We start from the raw sequence: 19,086 nt of genomic DNA on the forward strand, positions 1-19,086 counted from the left end.
CTGTCAAGGCTTTACTGATCTTAATGGGTCTGCCACAGAGAAAAGCTCTGCTGGAACAGCGGAAGGGTGCTGCTCCTGAGGGACAAGTTCAAAAACATCAGCTCAGAAACATTAATAAAAATGTTTCCTACTGTTTCTTCATCAGAGCTTAAAAGAAACAGCGTTACTGTATAACACACTGGCAAAATCTGTATGCTTATATCATAAAATACGCATATGCTCATTTCTATAAACTAGTAACTGAGAGTTTCTTGGAGAATGGATGAATTTGTTAAGAAAACCAGTTTCTGGCATAAGTTGACCCTATAAAGAGGGCTTAATGCTTATTTCTAATCTCCTGGAAGATTGTACAAATGAACAAAATTAGGTTAATCACCAAGGAGTATTGCCAATGAAGTAATACATCTTTTGTTAAATATTAATTTTATTTAATTTTTCCCCATCACAGAATTTACAAGGTTCTCGTGAATCAAGGATTAATTCAGAGGTTTTTATTTATCCTCTGCTGTGAATGGATCACTTCTCAGTGGAGAGTGAATGAATTTATTCTGTATCAGCTTTCTGCTTGAGAAGAAAATCCTTCCTTAAAAGAACAGGCAATCTTTGCCAGAGAAATCCAGACCAAATGAAACATTTCATTGTTCGGGCTGTTAGATCCTAATGAGTTCCGCATCTAAGCCCTTGTGATTTTTTTTCTACCTGATCCAGCAGTAGCATAGCACTTTATGCACTTAAATGTACAAGACTTGTTTGGGAGGAAGATTTTTATTAAAGGAAGGCAGCATGTTCCATAGTTTTAGTATAACATCTGTTATCATCATTCAGTGCTGCTCTTAGCCCAGCATGCCCTTCCTCTAAATATCTTATTAATTAACCTGGCTTAGCAGGAAAATAATTAATACTTTGAGTCGTGTATCTACTTAGAAAGGATTTGGAAACTGAAAAAATTGTTTTACTCTGAGCTTTAAACTGGAGGGTTGGGGTTTTTTTTTTTCATTCTTGAGCAGAAGCAGATTACATCAGAAAGGCAGTATCTGAAAAACCTGTGTCTTCCAAAAATATATTCTATCTTCAAAATCCTGCTAGACTGCAGAAATAGTTTGTGATTTTGAGAAGTCTTGGTCAATACTTGAGTGTCTTGCCCAGCAACTGTTTTGGGAAAGGCACTCCTGTGCTTCTCCAAAATGTTCTGCTAGCCCTCTGTAGCAGTCAGTCCCCCGAAAGCCTTAACTCCAATCCACAAAATTACCATGTTTCTTACCACTACTTTACTTTCACTTCAGGATATGGTTTAGTGGGCATGGTGGTGTTGGGTTGATGATTGGACTTGATGATCTTAAAGGTCTTTTCCAATCTTAATGATTCTGTGATTTAATAACGTGATAGGACTTTCTAGCCGTTGAAGTCAGTAGTAACGCTGCTACCTTGCACAATCCTGTTGAATAGGCAGGAGGGTGAGACGGTGAACCTGGGTGGGTGCCAGTGAATTTGTTTGTAAAATGTGGATCTGTTACTTAGCTATTTAAGATAAAGTACAGAAATAGCAGTATTTGTCCATGCCTTTGTTTTGTGAGCAGTGCTACTGTCTACATGCAGAAGCTGCTGCTTTGCTGCTGTTCCACCCAACTTGATGTTCCACTGAAGAACATGCTCAGACAGACTGGGTGCTGTTTGCTGCTTACACTAACAGAAAATTGCACTTTCCCAGACCTACTGGAAAAGGAGCTGGGTGCCGCCAAATTGCTGTTTAAAGTCAGTCAGGGTTTTAACAGATTCTTTGGTGGGAGAAAGCTCGGGAGTTATCTGTAGCTTGTTTGGGCTTTTTTTCTTGGAGGGCCTGAGGACAGCTATTCTTAAGGAGGATGGGGAAAAGCTTTAAATACCAGACCAGACCAAGGCTCCTTCAGTGCAGGGAAGAGCCAGGTTGGGGAGCAGTCTGCAGTGTGACTCCACAGTCTGATTGTTGGATATTTCTTTTCAAAAGCATTTTAGAAACTTAGAAATCAAAGTTTCATTGAAAGTCAGTGAGATGCCTAAAGCACTTCTTCAAATGGGGCTAAAACACTCTGGAAAATGCTGTGGCTTTATGTTAACAGCCTCAAAAATAAAATTGTACTGTGTGGCTGGCTAATGGGTATGGGGTCTTGTGCCTCAGCAAAGGGACCGGCCATTAATTCTGATTGATGCTGAAGTTCAGAGGTATGTCTAGGGGAGAGCAGGGTTTTTATTAGCTCCTCACTGTACCTACTGACCTTCTTTGTCCTGAAGAATACATGTTCAAAACTGATTTTAAAAATGGGGAAATCTAAATTTATTCTGTGGAAACGAGTGGAGCAGAGCTGGCTTGGTTCATAGGAAGCCATATGTATCTGACAGCAAATAAGTTGCAATGAGGGCAGCGTGTCAGTAGAAGCATAGCTAATTCACCAAGTATACTGTGCCCCTGCAGGAACAGACACATGCAGCGGTGCCAGAAAAGGTTACACCCTCATGTTTTCAGGGACGGAGAGAGGGTTTCGGAGCCTCTTTTGCTTTAAATCTGCCTTGGGCAGACTGGAGATGCTAAGTCCCAGTTCATTTGTGTGTGCGGTGCATCTGTGCTGGGTCTGATAGGGGAGCATATGGCAGAAGCAATTCGCCCTTGACTGTGCCTCTTTTTTGGCAGACGCCGGCTTGTTTCTTGCAGAGCGTGCACAGTCACAGCCACTCCTGCACATCACTTCTTGCGCCCCTTGCTTGCTGGCTTTCTGCTCTTTGCCTGAATGCATGTCCTTTGTGGTGCTTTGGTTAATTGGACATTGTTTTAATTACTGCTGAGCTAAACAAACATGAAATTTCTGTCTTTTTCCCGCCCCAGTGACCACAGTCTCCGAGGAGCCAATACAGGACTTGGGTTATTGAGACCTGGTGTAAACTGCAGTGGTTCTCATGGAGTTTCCCTTATTTACACATTCTTTGGGGGAAAATGCTCCTCCAGGGAGGAGAAGGCTCCACTAAACAGCTCTTTTTTTGCAGTGTCCCAAACACCTTGGTCTGCTCTCACTGGAGTTAGAGGCAAACAAGCCCTGGCTTTGGGGCAGCAGAGGTGCCAGCCCTCTTCCTTGGCCTGGGGACAGTCCATGGCCACATCTTTCATTGGCGTGATCCTTTGCATTGCCGCCTTTCTTACTTTTCCCTCTCCGGCTTCTGCACTAATTGCCTTTTTCTCCCTTTGCTGTCTCTAATTCTCCACAGCAATGCTTGGGTCATGTCAAAATTAAGCAATGGGAGTGCAGGCATGCCCTTAAATTGGTCAATCTATAGCCATTTCTGCCAATAATGGCACACTACAGCAGCAGGCAGATTGTCTGGACTTACAGTAGCCTTTATTTTGAGACACAGGACAACCAAGGGATCAGGCTGAGCCAGCACGGTTTCATAAAAGGCAGGTCCTGCTTGACCAACCTGATCTCCTTCAGGTGACCCACCTAGTGGATGAGGGAAAGGCTGTGGATGTTGTCAGCCTGGACTTTAGTAAAGCCTTTGACAGCGTCTCCCACAGCATTCTCCTGGAGAAACTGGTGGCTCGTGGCTTAGACAGGTTTACTCTTCGCTGAGTAAAGAACTGGCTGGATGGCCGAGCCCAGAGAGTTGTGGTGAATGGAGTTGAGTTAAATCTAATTGGCAGATGATCACAAGCGGTGTTCCCCAGGGCTCGGTTTTGAGGCCGATTTTGTTCAATAACTTTATCGATGACTTGGATGAGGAGATCAAGTGCTCCCTCAGTAAGTTTGCAGATGACACCAAGTTGGGTGGGAGTGTTGACCTGCTAGAGAGTAAGGAAGGCTCTGCAGGGGGATCTGGACAGGCTGGATCGATGGGCGGAGGTCAGCTGTATGACGTTTAATAAGGCCAAGTGCTGGTTCCTGCACTTTAGTCACAACAACCCCATGCAACACTACAGGCTTGGGGAGGAGTGACTGGAGAGCTGCCCGGCAGAGAAGGACCTGGGGATGTTGGTTGACAGCTGTCTGAACATGAGCCGGCAGTGTGCCCAGGTGGCCAAGAAGGCCAACAGCATCCTGGCCTGTATGAGAAATAGTGTGGCCAGCAGGAGTAGGGAAGTGATTGTGCCCCTGTACTCGGCACTGGTGAGGCCGCACCTTGAATACTGTGTTCAGTTTTGGGCCCCTCACTACAAGAAGGACGTTGAGGTGCTGGAGTGTGTCCAGAGAAGGGCAATGAAGCTGGTGAGGGGTCTGGAGCACAAGTCTGATGAGGAGCAGCTGAGGGAACTGGGGTTGTTCAGTCTGGAGAAGAGGAGGCTGAGGGGAGACCTTATCGCTCTCTACAGCTGCCTGAAAGGGGGTTGTGGTGAGGTGGGTGTTGGCCTCTTCTCCCAAGTAACTAGTGATAGGACAAGAGGAAATGGCCTCAGGTTGTGCCAGGGGGGGTTTAGACTAGATATCAGGAAAAATGTCTTTACTGAGAGAGCGGTCAAACATTGGAACAGGCTGCCCAGGGAGGTGGTGGAGTCACTGGAAGTGTTCAAAAAACGTGTAGACGTGGCACTTCAGGACATAGTTTAGTGGGCATGGTGATGTTGGGTTGATGGTTGGACTTGATGATCTTAAAGGTCTTTTCCAACCTTGATGATTCTGTGATTCTGTGACGCTAATTTGCCACTGACTTGAAGAGGAGAAAAAGCATTTTTTAAATGCCTTAAAAAAACATAGAGCCTTTTAAAACAATCATTTCCCTTCTTTTCTATTTATATTGACCCTTCTCCCTTGCTTACAGCTTTGGAAAGAAAAATATCAATGAGGCAAAGCAGAGAGGAGCTTATAAAACGAGGAGTGCTAAAAGAAATTTTTGATAAAGGTAAGTGTTCTTCTTTACACAACATTAAATTGACATCCCATATAGTTTTATGACCAGATACTACATTATTGTAGCATTTGAGAACTGGAAATACAGTCCTGAATTGTAGGACTGTGCAGAGTAAGGTCTCCAAACATCTCGTTTGATTTCATGATGGGCTGGCCTTCTCTGTTGGATAAATGTGATAGTTACCTACACATAAAACTGAAAGCTAATCAGAAATGTAAAGCAGAAGAAATATAAATCACGGCAGCATGCAGGAGTCAGTCGCTGCAAACAGCGAGGCATCCAGACTGTGGGAGATGGAGTGGGTCTGTGTCTGCATGTGTTGTTATTGGTTGAGTCACTCTGGGAGTAACTGTTGTGGAAAAGGGAAATGTTTAAAGATTTTGGATACTGACAAGCACAGAACAGTGTGCATTCCCCTGAAACAGTTCAGAAGACATCATTATTAATATTATTATAACAGAGCTCAAAGGGTTGTGGTCAGTGGTGCAGAGTTCAGTTGGAGGCCTGTAGCTAGTGGTGTTCCCTACGGATCAGCACTGGGTCCGGTTTTGTTCAACGTCTTCATCAATGACCTAGATCAATTCCTAGTTGGAATGTACCCTCAGCAAGTTTGCTGATGATACAAAATTGGGAGGAGTGGCTGATACACCAGGAGGCTGTGCTGCCATTCAACGGGATTTGGACAGACTGGAGAGTTGGGCAGAGGGGAACCTCATGAAATTTAACAAGGACAAGGGTAGAGTTCTGCACCTGAGGAGGAACAACCCCATGTACCAGTACAGGTTAGGGGTTGACCTGCTGGAAAGCAGCTCCATGGAGAAGGACCTTGGAGTCCAGGTAGACAGTAAGTTATCCATGGGACAGCAATGTGCCCTGGTGGCCAAGAGGGCCAATGGTATCCTAGGGTGCATTGAGAAGAGTGTGACCAGCAGCTCAAGAGAGGTTATTCTCCCCCTCTACTCTGCACTGGTGAGGCCTCATCTGGAGTATCGTGTCCAGTTCTGGGCTCCCCAGTTCAAGAGAGACAGGGAACTTTTGGAGAGAGTCCAACAGAGGGCTATGAGGATGATTAAGAGTCTGGAACATCTCTTGTATGAGGAAAGGCTGAGAGACCTGGGGCTGTTTGGTCTGGAGAAGAGAAGGCTGAAAGGGGGCCTTATCAATGTCTATCAATAGCTGAAGGGTGGCTGTCAGGAGGATGGAGCCAGTCTCTTTTCAGTAGTGCCCAGCAATAGGATGAGGGGCAATGGGCACAAAGTGCAGCAGAGGAAGTTCCACCTCAACATGAGGAAAAACTTCTTTACTGTGAGGGTGACAGAGCACTGGAACAGGCTGCCCAGAGAGGTTGTGGAGTCTCCTTCTCTGGAGACCTTCAAAACCTGACTGGACAGGTTCCTGTGCAACCTGCTCTGGGTGATCCTGCTTTGGCGGGGAGTTGGATCAGATGATCTTCAGAGGTTCCAACTCCTACCATTCTGTGATTCTGTGATTAGTATTGTTGTTGTTGTTATCATTATTATTGTTGTTATCATTATCATAATTATTTTCAGTATTATTATTCCTTGTTCAGGATAATTAATTTGTTGAGTTGGTAATGTATTTGTGGGTTGACCCTGGCTGGAGGCCAGATGCCCACCAAAGCTGCTCTATCACTCTCTTCTTCAGCTGGACAGGGGAGAGAAAAATCTAACAAAAGGCTCATGAGTCAAGATAAGGACAGGGAGAGATCACTCACCAATTACTGTCATGGGCAAAACACACTCAACTTGGGGAAAATTACTTTAATTAATTACCAATCAAATCAGAGTAGGATAATAAGAAATAAAAACTAAACCTTAAAACACCTTCCCCCCACCCCTTCCTTCTTCCCGGGCTCAACTTTGCTCCTGATTTTCTCTGCCTCCTCCCCCCGCGAGTGGTGCAAGGGGTCAGGGAATGGGGGTTACAGACAGTTCATCATGTGTCGTCTCTGCCACTCCTTCTTCCTCGGGGGGAGGACTTCTCACACTCTTCCCCTGCTCCAGCCTGGGGTCCCTCCCATGGGAGACAGTCCTCCATGAACTTCCCCAATGTGAGTCCTTCCCACAGACTGCAGTTCTTCATGAACTGGTCCAGCCTGGGTCCCTTCCATGGGGTGCAGTCCTTCAGGAGCGGACTGCTCTAGCCTGGGTCCCCCACAGGGTCACAAGTCCTGCCAGCAAACCTGCTCCAACATAGGTTCCTCTCTCCATGGGTCCACAGGACCTGCCAGGAGCCTGCTCCAGCACAGGCTTCCCACCTGCTCTGGTGTGGGGTCCTGCACAGGCTGCAGGTGGATATCTGCTCCACCATGGAGCTCCATGGGCTGCAGGGGGACAGCCAGCCTCACCATGGTCTTCACCACAGGCCACAGGGGAATCTCTGCTCTGCTACCTGGAGCACCTCCTGCCCCTTCTTCTTCATTGACCTTGGTATCTGTAGAGTTATTTCTCTGACATATTCTCTCTCTCCTCTCCAGCTACTGTTGCACGGTTGTTTTTTTCACTCCCTTCTTAAATCTGTTATCCCAGAGGCTGATGAGCTCAGCCTTGGCCAGTGGTGGGTCCATCTTGGAGATGGCTGGCATTGGCTCTATTGGCCATAGGGGAAGCTTCTAGCAGCTTCTCACAGAAGCCACCTCTGTAGCCCCCCCGCTACCAAAATCTTGCCATGCAAACCCAATATAGTGTTATTTATGCAAAACACCATTGTTCTACAAACTGGTAATGCAACACATATTTGACATCTATTACGTATGTGTCAATCTTTAACCGCAGCTTTTATTTGTTTTGCTGCTTCACTTGTCAATAACTAAGGCAATGAATTCAGCAAATTACATAAAGACATGCCAAAGCTGCCTCAATTTTGATACAACTTATGACTGTGCTTTAAAACCTTATTAATTCAAAATCTAAAAATCTTGTACAGTACCAGTACAAAACATGTTAGAAGTCAATAGAAGTTACAGACTTTCACAGATATTAGAAGTAGGGTCTTCCTCATAAAGTCTGGAGCATTTAAATCTATCTACTCTTTTAGTCTAGCTTATTGGGAAAGGAGAGATGATTTAAAAATTTAGTAACCTGAACGGTTTATTTTTTTAAGCGGGAAAAAACAAAAAACATTGCAAAACCAAAGAAATACGCTGCTTGTCATTAGGTTCTACAGTTTTTACCTGTTATGTACTTTAGATGCTTCTAATCCTTTAGTTCTGACACTGCCTGTGCTCTCACTATGGCCTGCTGGCTTGGAAGTCATCCTAGGTGCAACTTCAGGGTAGAAACAACTCCTGGCGAAAGGTTTGCCCTTCTCACTGCTTTGGGTTTTCCACGTTGTGGAACGTGACTCAGATTGGGAACGCAGCCACGAGGCAGGCATCCCCGCGGCCAGCGAGGCGAGGTCCAGGCTGCCGCACCGAGCGTGTCGCAGCCCACGGGAGGCCAGGGCGTAGCTCCCCGCTCGGTGCCCCGGCCGGCTCGGAGCTCAGCCTTCAGTCACGCCACCGTCCAGCGCGTGCCCTCCGGCACCCCCGCCTCACAGCCCTCACACAGCTGCTTTCTGACCCATCCCTACACATACTTAAAGACATCCCCACGAAAAATCTTTCCTGTGCAGCCTGAGCCTGCCCTCCACGTCGCTACCAAAGTGTTGCAGCTTTCCCTGTTCATCAAATAATGCTCTAGTTTGTAATCTTCTGTGTCATCTTGTGAAGCAGATGCTAAGCTGTCTGGAGGCCCTCATCTGAAAAAGGAAGTTAATTCCTCTATAGTAATTTTTCACCTTTTAATATCAGAAAAAGCTGGTACAAAACACATGCTACTTCATCCTATTTTCAGTGCAAAAAGCAGAGACATCGGACTTTTTCATTGTCAGGTGCCACTAAAAGGGAAACTATAATGCAGAACACCTGGACTTCTTATTCAGTATCCTACATTATTTCCTGCTGGTTGCAAACACAGGAAGCTAAGAATTAGTACTCCTCCTTGAAAGAAAGAGGTAGGGCAGAGAAGAAAGTGGTAAAACACAAGTATTGAGTAGTTTTGATGATACAAGGATATGAGTAAGGCAAGATTTGTAGAGCAAAAGCACTATTTCCTTCAGTGGTGCAATAATGCCAGAGTAATTCTAATAAAGGATATTATATCTCACTGCAAACCTTAAGTGGAAGTAACATTTTCCTTGTAACTCCTGTTAGGTAATCTCTAATCCTTCAAGAAAATACAGCAGGCTTTAGCACTTCATAGCAGGTGGCTTGCTTTGATGATGGTAGCACCTTCCATGCTAACAGGCATCTTTCACAGACTTTCACAGACAATAGGTGTAGCCATAATGTTAAATCTCTTTGTCTCCCTTTCCTAAGAGGTGGACAAAGCAGACAGAATCAGTCTGAGAGTGACTAATTTTGCCTTCTTCTGTCTTTAAAAAATCCATACAGATCAAAGGAAACAATATGGATAGACTGGCCCAAGAACAAACATTCTGGAGCTTGCAGTGCACTTAGTATTGTTTTATTGTATGTTCTATGTTGAAGAGAAACAGAATTAGCAAGTTTCTTTGCCCGCTGTATAAAATGACACTCTGACCTGTTTGCTTCAGGATTTGCTGGCTTTTCAAAGGACTTTGTGTCATCCAGCAGGTGAAAGTTAGCAGAGCGCAGTAAGTCACGGTGTTCACACATGGGAGAGTCACTGCACTCCAGCTGCTGTCTTTGGGAAACAAGAAATGCTTTTATCACTTCAGTGACACCCAGGCTTAAACTAGTCAAGTGAAACCACTCCAGACTGAACTGCAGAGAGCTATTTTCTTGGCAAGGGCCAGACTCATGACCAAATCAGTTTCTGTCATCTTCCATTTCCAGGGTTCTTTGACTTGAATCTTCTGAAAATGTAGGCAAAGGTTGTAATTCTTTCAAATACTGTGTGCTTGTGAAAAAATAGTAAGTTGAAGAAGTATCTGATGACGCGCCTGCTGTTCTAATAGTTTGTGGGCATGCAGTGCTGAGGGGTTAAAATTACAGCTTCCACCTGCAACTCAGAACATACCACAGCATTTAGAAGAACTCAGATTTTTGCTATACCATTGCTCCCACACATAGATAAACGGCTTTGATTTTCACATGAAGGTGTAACCATCCCAGAAACATCTGTCTTTAGAATTTCCCACTGTTCCATGGTGTTGGTCAAAGAATTAAACCTACTTGTAGTATTTTGATACCTCTTCTTACCTGAACAGAGGTGAGATTGCCTGTAGTGAGAAATTTCTGAATATGAGTGTGTACTGATTGCTTGCTTCAGAGACGATGGTGCAATGATTCTGCAAGGAAGCATGGGCGGTCTTCATCTTTTATACTTTTATGTTTTTGTACTCTTTGTCTAATCAAAATGATCGATTTAGAGCCAAATTTCAGGTTACCTAAATCCAGACGGGTTTTGGAAGTGTTGCACTTATGCACTAAGGCAGGTTTTCTGGCAGTATGTGAGCATAAGTTTGGAGAAGTGGCTTTGGTAACGCAGCAAGGAGGAAGGCATGGCAGCCATCGGAGAGCCAGTTGTGCTGCAGTTTCAATATGTTCAAAGGATTTTAACTCCTCCAAAAGCAGGGATGACATCCATATGCCAGCCTGTCTCAAACTCCATAGGATCCCACAAAATTGGGGGTCTGCTTAGAGACTGAAGTCAAGGAGGATCCTACCCACTGTGCTAAAGTAGTTACCAAGGCTAGGAAACAGCCCCAGGGACTGGTCTTGACCATGTGCAAGAACTCTCAATTTTCCATTCCCTAGCCCATGGAGGTCACGGCAGAGAAGGACGTGAATTTTTCTCTGCCCTTCCTAGCCTTTGCCATCAAGAATGACATCAAGACAGTCTTACTTGAGAGCAGGCAAGTACTGAAGGAGACGAGCCAAAGTGGAAGAAACCCCAGGTTTGCGAACTCTCCCAATCATTTTGACTTCCTTAGCCATTTGTCTGTGGAAGGAGCGCATGAGTGTGGCACTTTTCAGACATGTCAGAAGTTCCCTAGTCCAAGGTGTTCAGGGTGAAAAGGCTGGGTGAGAGGACAGACAGAGCTCTGACATAAAGAAGCAAAAGGACTGGTCTGTACCAGTCAGCATGATGCACTGCGGGCTGCTTTGCACCAGGCAATTTTTTTAAAAGTACCTGAAAGAGGAAATGGCAGGTGAGTTCAGGAGTACAAACCATGCTTAGGGGCCACATGTTTTGAACATATCATCTATGCATTTCTGGGCCCTTCACCCCATGCTGTTATTTTCACAGGCTAAGGTGAATCAAAGTGTCTGGGCTGGAGTCCACTGCATCAGCGAGTTTCCTCTGAGGTCCTGTTTCTTCAGTGACTTCAGGTGTGCGGAGCCTCCTGAGTAACAGAAGAGCAGCCTTCATGTGCTCCTGTTACTGCAGAGGTCAAGCTACTCTCTCTGGTACCATGCAGATCCAGCTGATTCACATTCAGATGGCATTATCGAAGCCCATGCTTTTAGGGAAAGTGGTTCTCCACTAAGTAGCAGCAGGCTTTGTGAAAACACAACAAGGGATTTAGCAAGTGTGAGAACAAGATTACATATGTTATCACTGTGCAAAATTAACTTAAAACTCATAGCCGGTTCCTGAAGACTAATCAATTTATCCATGTATATGTAATAATTGCATTACCAGGATTCTTTCATTTGTATGTTGGCTAACCAGAATAGCTTCTAGTGCCTTAAAAATAATATAATTTGCCTTTTACATTTGGTTGTCAAGGACGTCTCTGATCCAGGATTAATTCACACTAAGATACTCTTCAATGTACAAATTATTTTATCGCATCTTTGATCTGTTTGCTGTACTTGAGCAGCTCCCCATGTAGCTCCTCTTTAAGTGAGATCTGATTTAGGATGTATATTTGAGTCATGATTCTGTGTCATGTCTGATGATTTCAGTCAAATCCAAGAACAAGTTTTAGAGTCTAAATAAAGATTGGAGATATTCAGAGGGAAAATTAAAAGAGGTTATGCTGTCATTACAGAAAGCTGTCCTGCTTGTTGTTATGACAAAAAGTGAAAGCCAAAATTTTATCTTACCTTTTACTTTTTCACAATCATAAACCTTCAACGGGTCATTTGACCGATATCTTCTTAAATGATGCTGAATGTACCTTGAGATGCGCAAGGTGCACTTAAGACAGTAAGATTTCAAGGTGCCCAGCATGTTATGATAGGCATCCTACTTCATTAAAAGGAAGGACTGGTGAGAGATGTGGTGGTCGGAGGCCGTCTTGTGCTTAGCAACCACGACATGATAGAATTCTCAGTTGTGAGCGAAGTAAGGAGAAGGGTCAGCAAAACTGCTATCATGGACTTCTGGAGGGCAGACTTCAGCCTGTTCAGGTCATTGGTTGAGAGAGTCCCTTGGGAGACAGTCCTGAAGGACAAAGGGGTCCAGGAAGGCTGGACAGCCTTCAAGAAGGAAATCTTAAAGCCGCAGGAGCAGGCGATCCCCATGTGCCGTAAGAAGAGCTGGCAGGGAAGGCGACCGGCCTGGCTGAACAGGGAGATTTTGCTGGGACTCAGGGAAAAGAGGAGAGTTTATCACCTCTGGAAGAAGGGGCAGGCAACTCACGAAGAGTACAAGGATCTCTTTAGGTCAAGCAGGGACAAAATTAGAAAGGCAAAAGCCCAGCTAGAGCTCAGTCTGGCCACAGTCGTAAAGGATAATAAAAAATGTTTTTACAAATATATTAACAACAAAAAGAGAGGCAAGGAGAATCTCCATCCCCTACTGGATATGGCGGGGAACATTGTCTCCAAGGACGAGGACAAGGCTGAGGTACTTAATGCCTTCTTTGCCTCAGTCTTTAATAGCCAGTCCAGGTATCCACAGGGTATTCAGCCCCCTGAGCTGGAAGATGGGGATGGAGAGCACAATGTACTCCTCATAATCCAGGAGGAAGCAGTCAAGGATATGTTAAACCACCTGGACACCCACAAGTCTATGGGGCCTGATGGGATCCACCTGAGAGTACTGAGAGAGCTGGCGGAGGAGCTTGCCAAGCCACTCTGCATCATTTATCAGCAGTCCTGGTTAACAGGGAAGGTCCCAGATGGCTGGAGGCTGGCCAATGTGACGCCCATCTACAAGAAAGGCCGGAAGGAGGATCCTGGGAACTACAGGCCTGTCAACCTGACCTCTGTACCAGGGAAGATTATGGAGCGGTTGGTCTTGAGAGTGCTCACAGGGCATGTGCAGGACAACCAAGGGATCAGGTCCAGCCAGCATGGGTTCATGAAAGGCAGGTCCTGCTTGACCAACCTGATTTCCTTCTATGACCAGGTGACCCACCATGTGGATGAGGGAAAGGCTGTGGATGTTGTCAGCCTGGACTTTAGTAAAGCCTTTGACAGCGTCTCCCACAGCATTCTCCTGGAGAAACTGGTGGCTCGTGGCTTAGACAGGTGCACTCTTCGCTGGGTAGGGAAACTGGCTGGATGGCCGAGCCCAGAGAGTTGTGGTGAACGGCATTAAATCCGGCTGGCGGCCGGTCACAAGCGGTGTTCCCCAGGGCTCGGTTCTGGGGCCGGTCTTGTTCTATATCTTTATAGATGATCTAGATGAGGGAATCGAGTGCTCCCTCAGTAAGTTTGCAGATGACACCAAGTTGGGTGGGAGTGTTGACCTGCTGGAGGGTAGGAGGGCTCTGCAGAGGGATCTGGACAGGCTGGATCGATGGGCAGAGGTCAACTGTATGAGGTTTAATAAGGACAAGTGCAGGGCCCTGCACTTTAGTCACAACAACCCCATGCAACGCTACAGGCTTGGGGAGGAGTTGCTGGAGAGCAGCCTGGTGGAAAGGGACCTGGGGGTGCTGGTTGACAGCCAGCTGAATATGAGCCAGCAGTGTGCCCAGGTGGCCAAGAAGGCCAACAGCGTCCTAGCCTGTATGAGAAATAGTGTGGCCAAGCAGGAGTAGGGAAGTGATTGTGCCCCTGTACTCGGCACTGGTGAGGCCGCACCTTGAATACTGTGTTCAGTTTTGGGCCCCTCACTACAAGAAGGACGCTGAGGTGCTGGAGCGTGTCCAGAGAAGGGCAGTGAAGCTGGTGAGGGGTCTGGAGCACAAGTCTTATGAGGAGCAGCTGAGGGAACTGGGGTTGTTCAGTCTGGAGAAGAGGAGGCCAAGAGGAGACCTTATCGCTCTCTACAACTACCTGAAAGGGGGTTGTGGTGAGGTGGGTGTTGGCCTCTTCTCCCAAGTAACTAGTGATAGGACAAGAGGAAATGGCCTCAAGTTGCGCCAGGGGAGGTTTAGATTGGATATTAGGAAAAATTTCTTCACTGAGAGAGTGGTCAGGCATTGGAACAGGCTGCCCAGGGAGGTGGTGGAGTCGCCATCTCTGGAAGTGTTCAAAAAACATGTGGATGTGGCACTTCAGGACATGGTTTAGGGAACATGGTGGCACTGGGTTAATGGTTGGACTTGATGATCTTGAAGGTCCTTTCCAACCTAGTGATTCTGTGTTTTTGTGAAAAATGTGCAGACATCCCTCCAAAAACTAAATGTTATTGGTTTTATCATGCATGCTTTTTGTGTGCACACAGTTATGGTCAAATTCAGTCTTACACTGAATTAATGAATATTGCTGGACACAATCACTGCCTTTCATTCAAGAAACAGTTGCTCTGCATAAGCAAGTTACCCTCTTTCATGAAACCAGGTAACTGAGACAGCAGCCTCTATCCCAAACACATATAAAAGTGTGTGTTTATAAGACAGAGAGGGAGGGAGACAGAGCAAGCACAGAATACATATCATTTCCACCCAAACAGCCAAGTCAAAAAACATTCAGCTTAAATACTGGCTGAACTGTTGTTTGATTTTGCTGCCTAGGGAAATAAACAGGTTTGTATTGAATGACCACAGCAGTTAGAAGGGAGACTGTGCTGCAAACAATTGGCCAAAACCTTCAGTTATGATTAATGTTGCCACATTTTAGCCAGCTCAGTTGATTGCTTTGAAAGCCGTGGGTCACGTTTCAGTCTAGTGTGACAGGCTGCATACCATAATAGCTCTCTAGGTCTTTAAAAAGCCTCCAACAAAAACAAAGTCAAGACCTTCGTATTTCTAATAATTCCAAAATAAGCAGGAGACCATCTTAATTTGCTGTAGAGAAGCTTTGAAAGGCAGAAACATAATTCTGAATACTTATCAGATGATGTAGTTTCAGACTTGTTAATCGCTGTGTCCTGATGCTTAAGTGACACTTAATTTTTTTCTCTTTTCAGTATTGTTTTCCAAAGTGTTAGCCACATCTTAGCCCTGTGAGGGGAAAATGTGCATTCATTTGAATGATGTACATCTCTGGTTGGTACATTGAGCAGTAATAGAGGTGCCCAAAAATCAAGAACCAAATCCTGAAATCCCAAGTTTGACTTTAAAAAATAATTTAAATGCATGGTAAAATTAGGCTCCATTTGCCTACTGGTTTTTAGCCTTACAGGTCACATTCCGATTATATTTTCAGGCTTCCACTCATAACCATAGGGACTGAACACTTTCCTTTATAAAATTGTAATTGAGATAACCACGTAGTCATTGCCTCCAGGTACCAGAGTGCCGTGCATAAAAAGTTCTGAGATAAAAATCATGCAGGTTGATACTATAGAGAATGATCTGATCCCTCGCTTCTGTTCTTTATTATTTCTAATGTGAAGTAGTGTTTGATAGCAAAGAAACTACCAGCTGCTGTTACAGAAATTTTGCTGATAGAGGAGTTTATTAATAACAACTTTAAAAACAGGCTTTCTAACTGGAATCTGCTATATCCCAGTATCAAGACATTACACTAGGCGACTATAAAAATTATTCTCTCCCTTACTTAAACTCTTGATGCTGGGAGCTGTAATGTTTTTATTTGTGTGTAAAATAGGGAAATACTACTGTGATTTTGCTTGTGTGTAAGGGAAGAAAATAGTTCTTGTTGTTATTAAAATATTCTAAATTACATACTGTGTATGTTAGTATTCTCTAATAAAGCTCCATAGCTTCAGTTCCAGCCCATTCTCATTCCTGACTTCCCAGCTTCAACAGAGACAGAGGGAAAACAGATTTTGTGGCCCTGGCTGGGGCTGCATGGCCCCATGGATGGAGGATGGTGAGGAACCATCCAGCTTAGACCATGGATCATAATGACCATCCTCGGGCAAGCAAAGGCTCAACACAGATATTTGACAGATCTTTCCCAAATCTTAATAACCCCTTAAGGCAAGTGGAATGCTGTCAGACTTCTGTGAAATGTTGTGGACAGAACATCAGACATCTCCAAAAATGGCTCTGCACAAGTTGTTTTTTTGAGATACAAACCTTATTGTTTTGATCCCTATCCCTGTGTCTGCTGTATACATACAAGATCTCAGTTCAGATTCCTTATTTGCAAGCAAGCTAATAGAGATGGCAGATTTCATTTAAAATTCTTTATGCATCTTATTTACGTGTCTTCTGTTGTCATTCTGCTTTCCTCTAACTATGAACAGATGGGGAACTTTCCATACCAAATGAAGAAGGAGCTTTGGAGAACGGGCAGCCTCTGGGCTCTGGGCAAGTTTTGAGCTCCAGCCAGGTATCCCTGCCAGCCCTAGCAGAACTGGAGTCAGGGCCAGCATCTGGGGAACCCTGCTCGTATGATGTGCTCCCAACCACAGAGATCATGGATGGGACAGGTAACATCTTGTTTACATTATGATGTAGCTACTCTAAGCTGTTCGAAACAAGTTTCTCAATTCTAACATTTGGTGTCTAGCCCTGAGAAATCCTTGTTGAAGACCAAGGTCTTGTGATGGAGAACGTGACAGCATACAGATTGTCAGCGGATGCTCCGTCAGAAATTTTTACTGACTTGGCGTAGAAGTAACCTCTATTTCTAGACAAGTAACCTGCACTTTGTCAACATTTAAGAGCAGATTTCTAACTGTGGCTACATCTCAGCTGTGCCGATGAACTCTAGGGCAGAGAGCTGACAACATTTTTAAACCCTGGGGTAAAACATCATGCCCTCTCCCTGCTGGGTGGTGTTGGGTGACACTCATAACCACACAGCTTTCAGTAGCTAACGCAGCCAGCTGCCCTACCCTAGATGAGGCTCTCTGTGCTTCTTCCCCAACCCATGCAGAGAGACAGCAACGCTGTACATCTAGGTTACCTCCTCTTTCTGCATCACTTAATGCTGAGAGTTGTCAGTGAAGGTCAAGTGAAGAAAGTGACTGGTAGAAGTGTTCATCCATGATCTTGCACAGCTATGTGGCCTCTTTGAAATGGAGTAGGCCCCCTTGAGGTGCTTTTACGTTTATAGGATAAGTTTAGAGACCACCTGCTAACATATCTGGTCCTGAGCAAGCTGTGGTGACAGACGGTCTGAGATGTGGCATTTTAAGACTCTTGATTTATGTTCAAGTTGTGGGAATACGTCCCAGCTTGGCATAAGGGAACTGGCTTCTGTCAGAGGTAATGGGAAATTTGATTGTTGTGTAGATGTGTGTTACTCTTTCTCTCTCTCCCTCTCTCTCCTCCTTTCCATGTTATATGATGTTTGAGTGAAATCGAATTAGTCGTTCTTAATCTGCATTGCTTGCGCTTGCTTTTCTATGGCTGTATCCGCTGCTGCTTTGCTCGTAACGTTGTTGCGTCTATGATGTGGTTGTGTCCTCCAGTGTCTGAAGAGAGCCCCACATCCAATGAATCCGGCATCCTTCTCTCCCAAGATCCTACAGCTAAGCCAGTCCTGCTACTTCCCCCCAAAAAATCTGCCGCTTTCCCTGGAGACCATGAGGACACCCCAGTGAAACAGTTGTCCCTCCTCAAACAGCCCCCTGCCCTGCCTCCTAAACCTATTGCCAGGATTGCCAGCCACTTAACTGGTAAGTAGGTGTTCCTGGAGCCTCAGCACCACTGTTTCCCTTATAGGAAAAACCTGCCCTTACAGCAAGGTTCTCAGTTGTCCTTCTTCCTTCTGTAATGCACATGTGTATTGGTAATGTATCTGTGTTGTACCTAGGGCCCGGATCATGAAGCATTTTCAGACTATGCTTTCATCAAGGTTGCTTCAGGGCACTTCCCCTCTCGGCTGTAATTACCTAAGACCACCACTGCATTTCCTAACCCTCCTCACTCTTCTTCATCAAGACTTACCATCACCACAAAAATTGCAGGATGTGCTTTGATGGGAAAGAAAGTATCAGGAAAATACTAGGGTATCTTTAAATGCCTTTAATGAGGAAAGGGGTGAGGATTGAGAGGAAAGGGAGAGTTTTGCTTTCTCCTTTTGTCCTTTGTTGCTTCTCCCCTCAACTGCCTTCTGGGCAGGTCCCCCTGCACACACCCTGTATCTTTCTATATGTTTGTCTTTCACTTGGCCCCCGATCCTTACACAGACCATTCTATCCCATGGCTTCTCGCCATTTTGCTTCCCTGCTCACACTACCTGCCTAAATGCTTCCTTCCCACCCTGCTCTGATGACTCCTCTCCCAATGGTGAGTCCTGATGACGATGGGCAGCTTCAGTTCCCAATGACCAGGAGTTTGTATCCTACAGTTTATGCTGCAGTCTATCTCTCACTGCATGGCAGCTAGCAACAGTACAATACAGGCTCCTTTTCTGTGTTCCAGATGTTATCACAAGTGCCCAGGCTTTTTGGGATTCAAAGCTCTAGGTACATGTGGAAAGAGGATTGCTGGGTCTGCTTCTCTCCAGTCTCTCATTTAGACCACTGAAGCGAAGGATGGCTACATCTATACAAACCAAAAAAGGTTCCCTAAATGCTTGCCTGCACCTTTTGAACAGTCCGCTCATAATTGCAGCTGCTGCCCAGGAGGCAGCACCTCAGAACCCTGAGTTCAAGAGGAGATGTGGTGCATCTCTGTTCTGGGGCAGCTACCGATCTTCTTGTGTTCATGCTGCCCTGATCTTTTCAGGGCTGATATGAGAAATGCTCAGTCCACATTAATGCATTCTAGATGTTGGTTTTTTTTTTTTTCCCTGGCAGCTAATATCCGTTTTATTCAGGTTAAGATATATATCAGGAAAGAGCTCATTAGGAAAGAGCATGTTCTGGTTTTCTGTCATATCTCTATGTAGTCTCTTCATGTTTCTGTTTGGATGACCACACATTTTTGTTCTGTATAGTTTTGTTCATTTTATGTGAAATCTCTTTA

The 19,086-nt window shown here is 45.1% G+C and overlaps 1 protein-coding gene across 4 annotated transcripts in view; it reads left to right on the top strand.

Annotated features, from left to right (window-relative positions):
* PHACTR1 (phosphatase and actin regulator 1) overlaps nucleotides 1–19,086 on the top strand; it is a gene marked incomplete at its 5' end in the record, with an annotated part of 312,028 nt that overhangs the window by 232,977 nt on the left and 59,965 nt on the right. For 3 of the 4 annotated variants that reach the window (XM_081996841.1, XM_081996842.1, XM_081996844.1), the window contains 2 exons: nucleotides 4,780–4,860; nucleotides 16,413–16,598. In XM_081996841.1, coding sequence (XP_081852967.1) covers nucleotides 4,780–4,860; nucleotides 16,413–16,598 — 267 coding nt within the window. Of the gene's footprint in view, nucleotides 1–4,779; nucleotides 4,861–16,412; nucleotides 16,599–17,585; nucleotides 17,793–19,086 lie in introns of all 4 variants that reach the window. The other variant, XM_081996843.1, reaches the window with a different exon arrangement.

The sequence above is a fragment of the Phaethon aethereus genome (assembly GCF_964289735.1).
Source record: "Phaethon aethereus genome assembly, chromosome: 2".
In the NCBI taxonomy this organism is placed as follows: Eukaryota; Metazoa; Chordata; class Aves; order Phaethontiformes; family Phaethontidae; genus Phaethon; species Phaethon aethereus.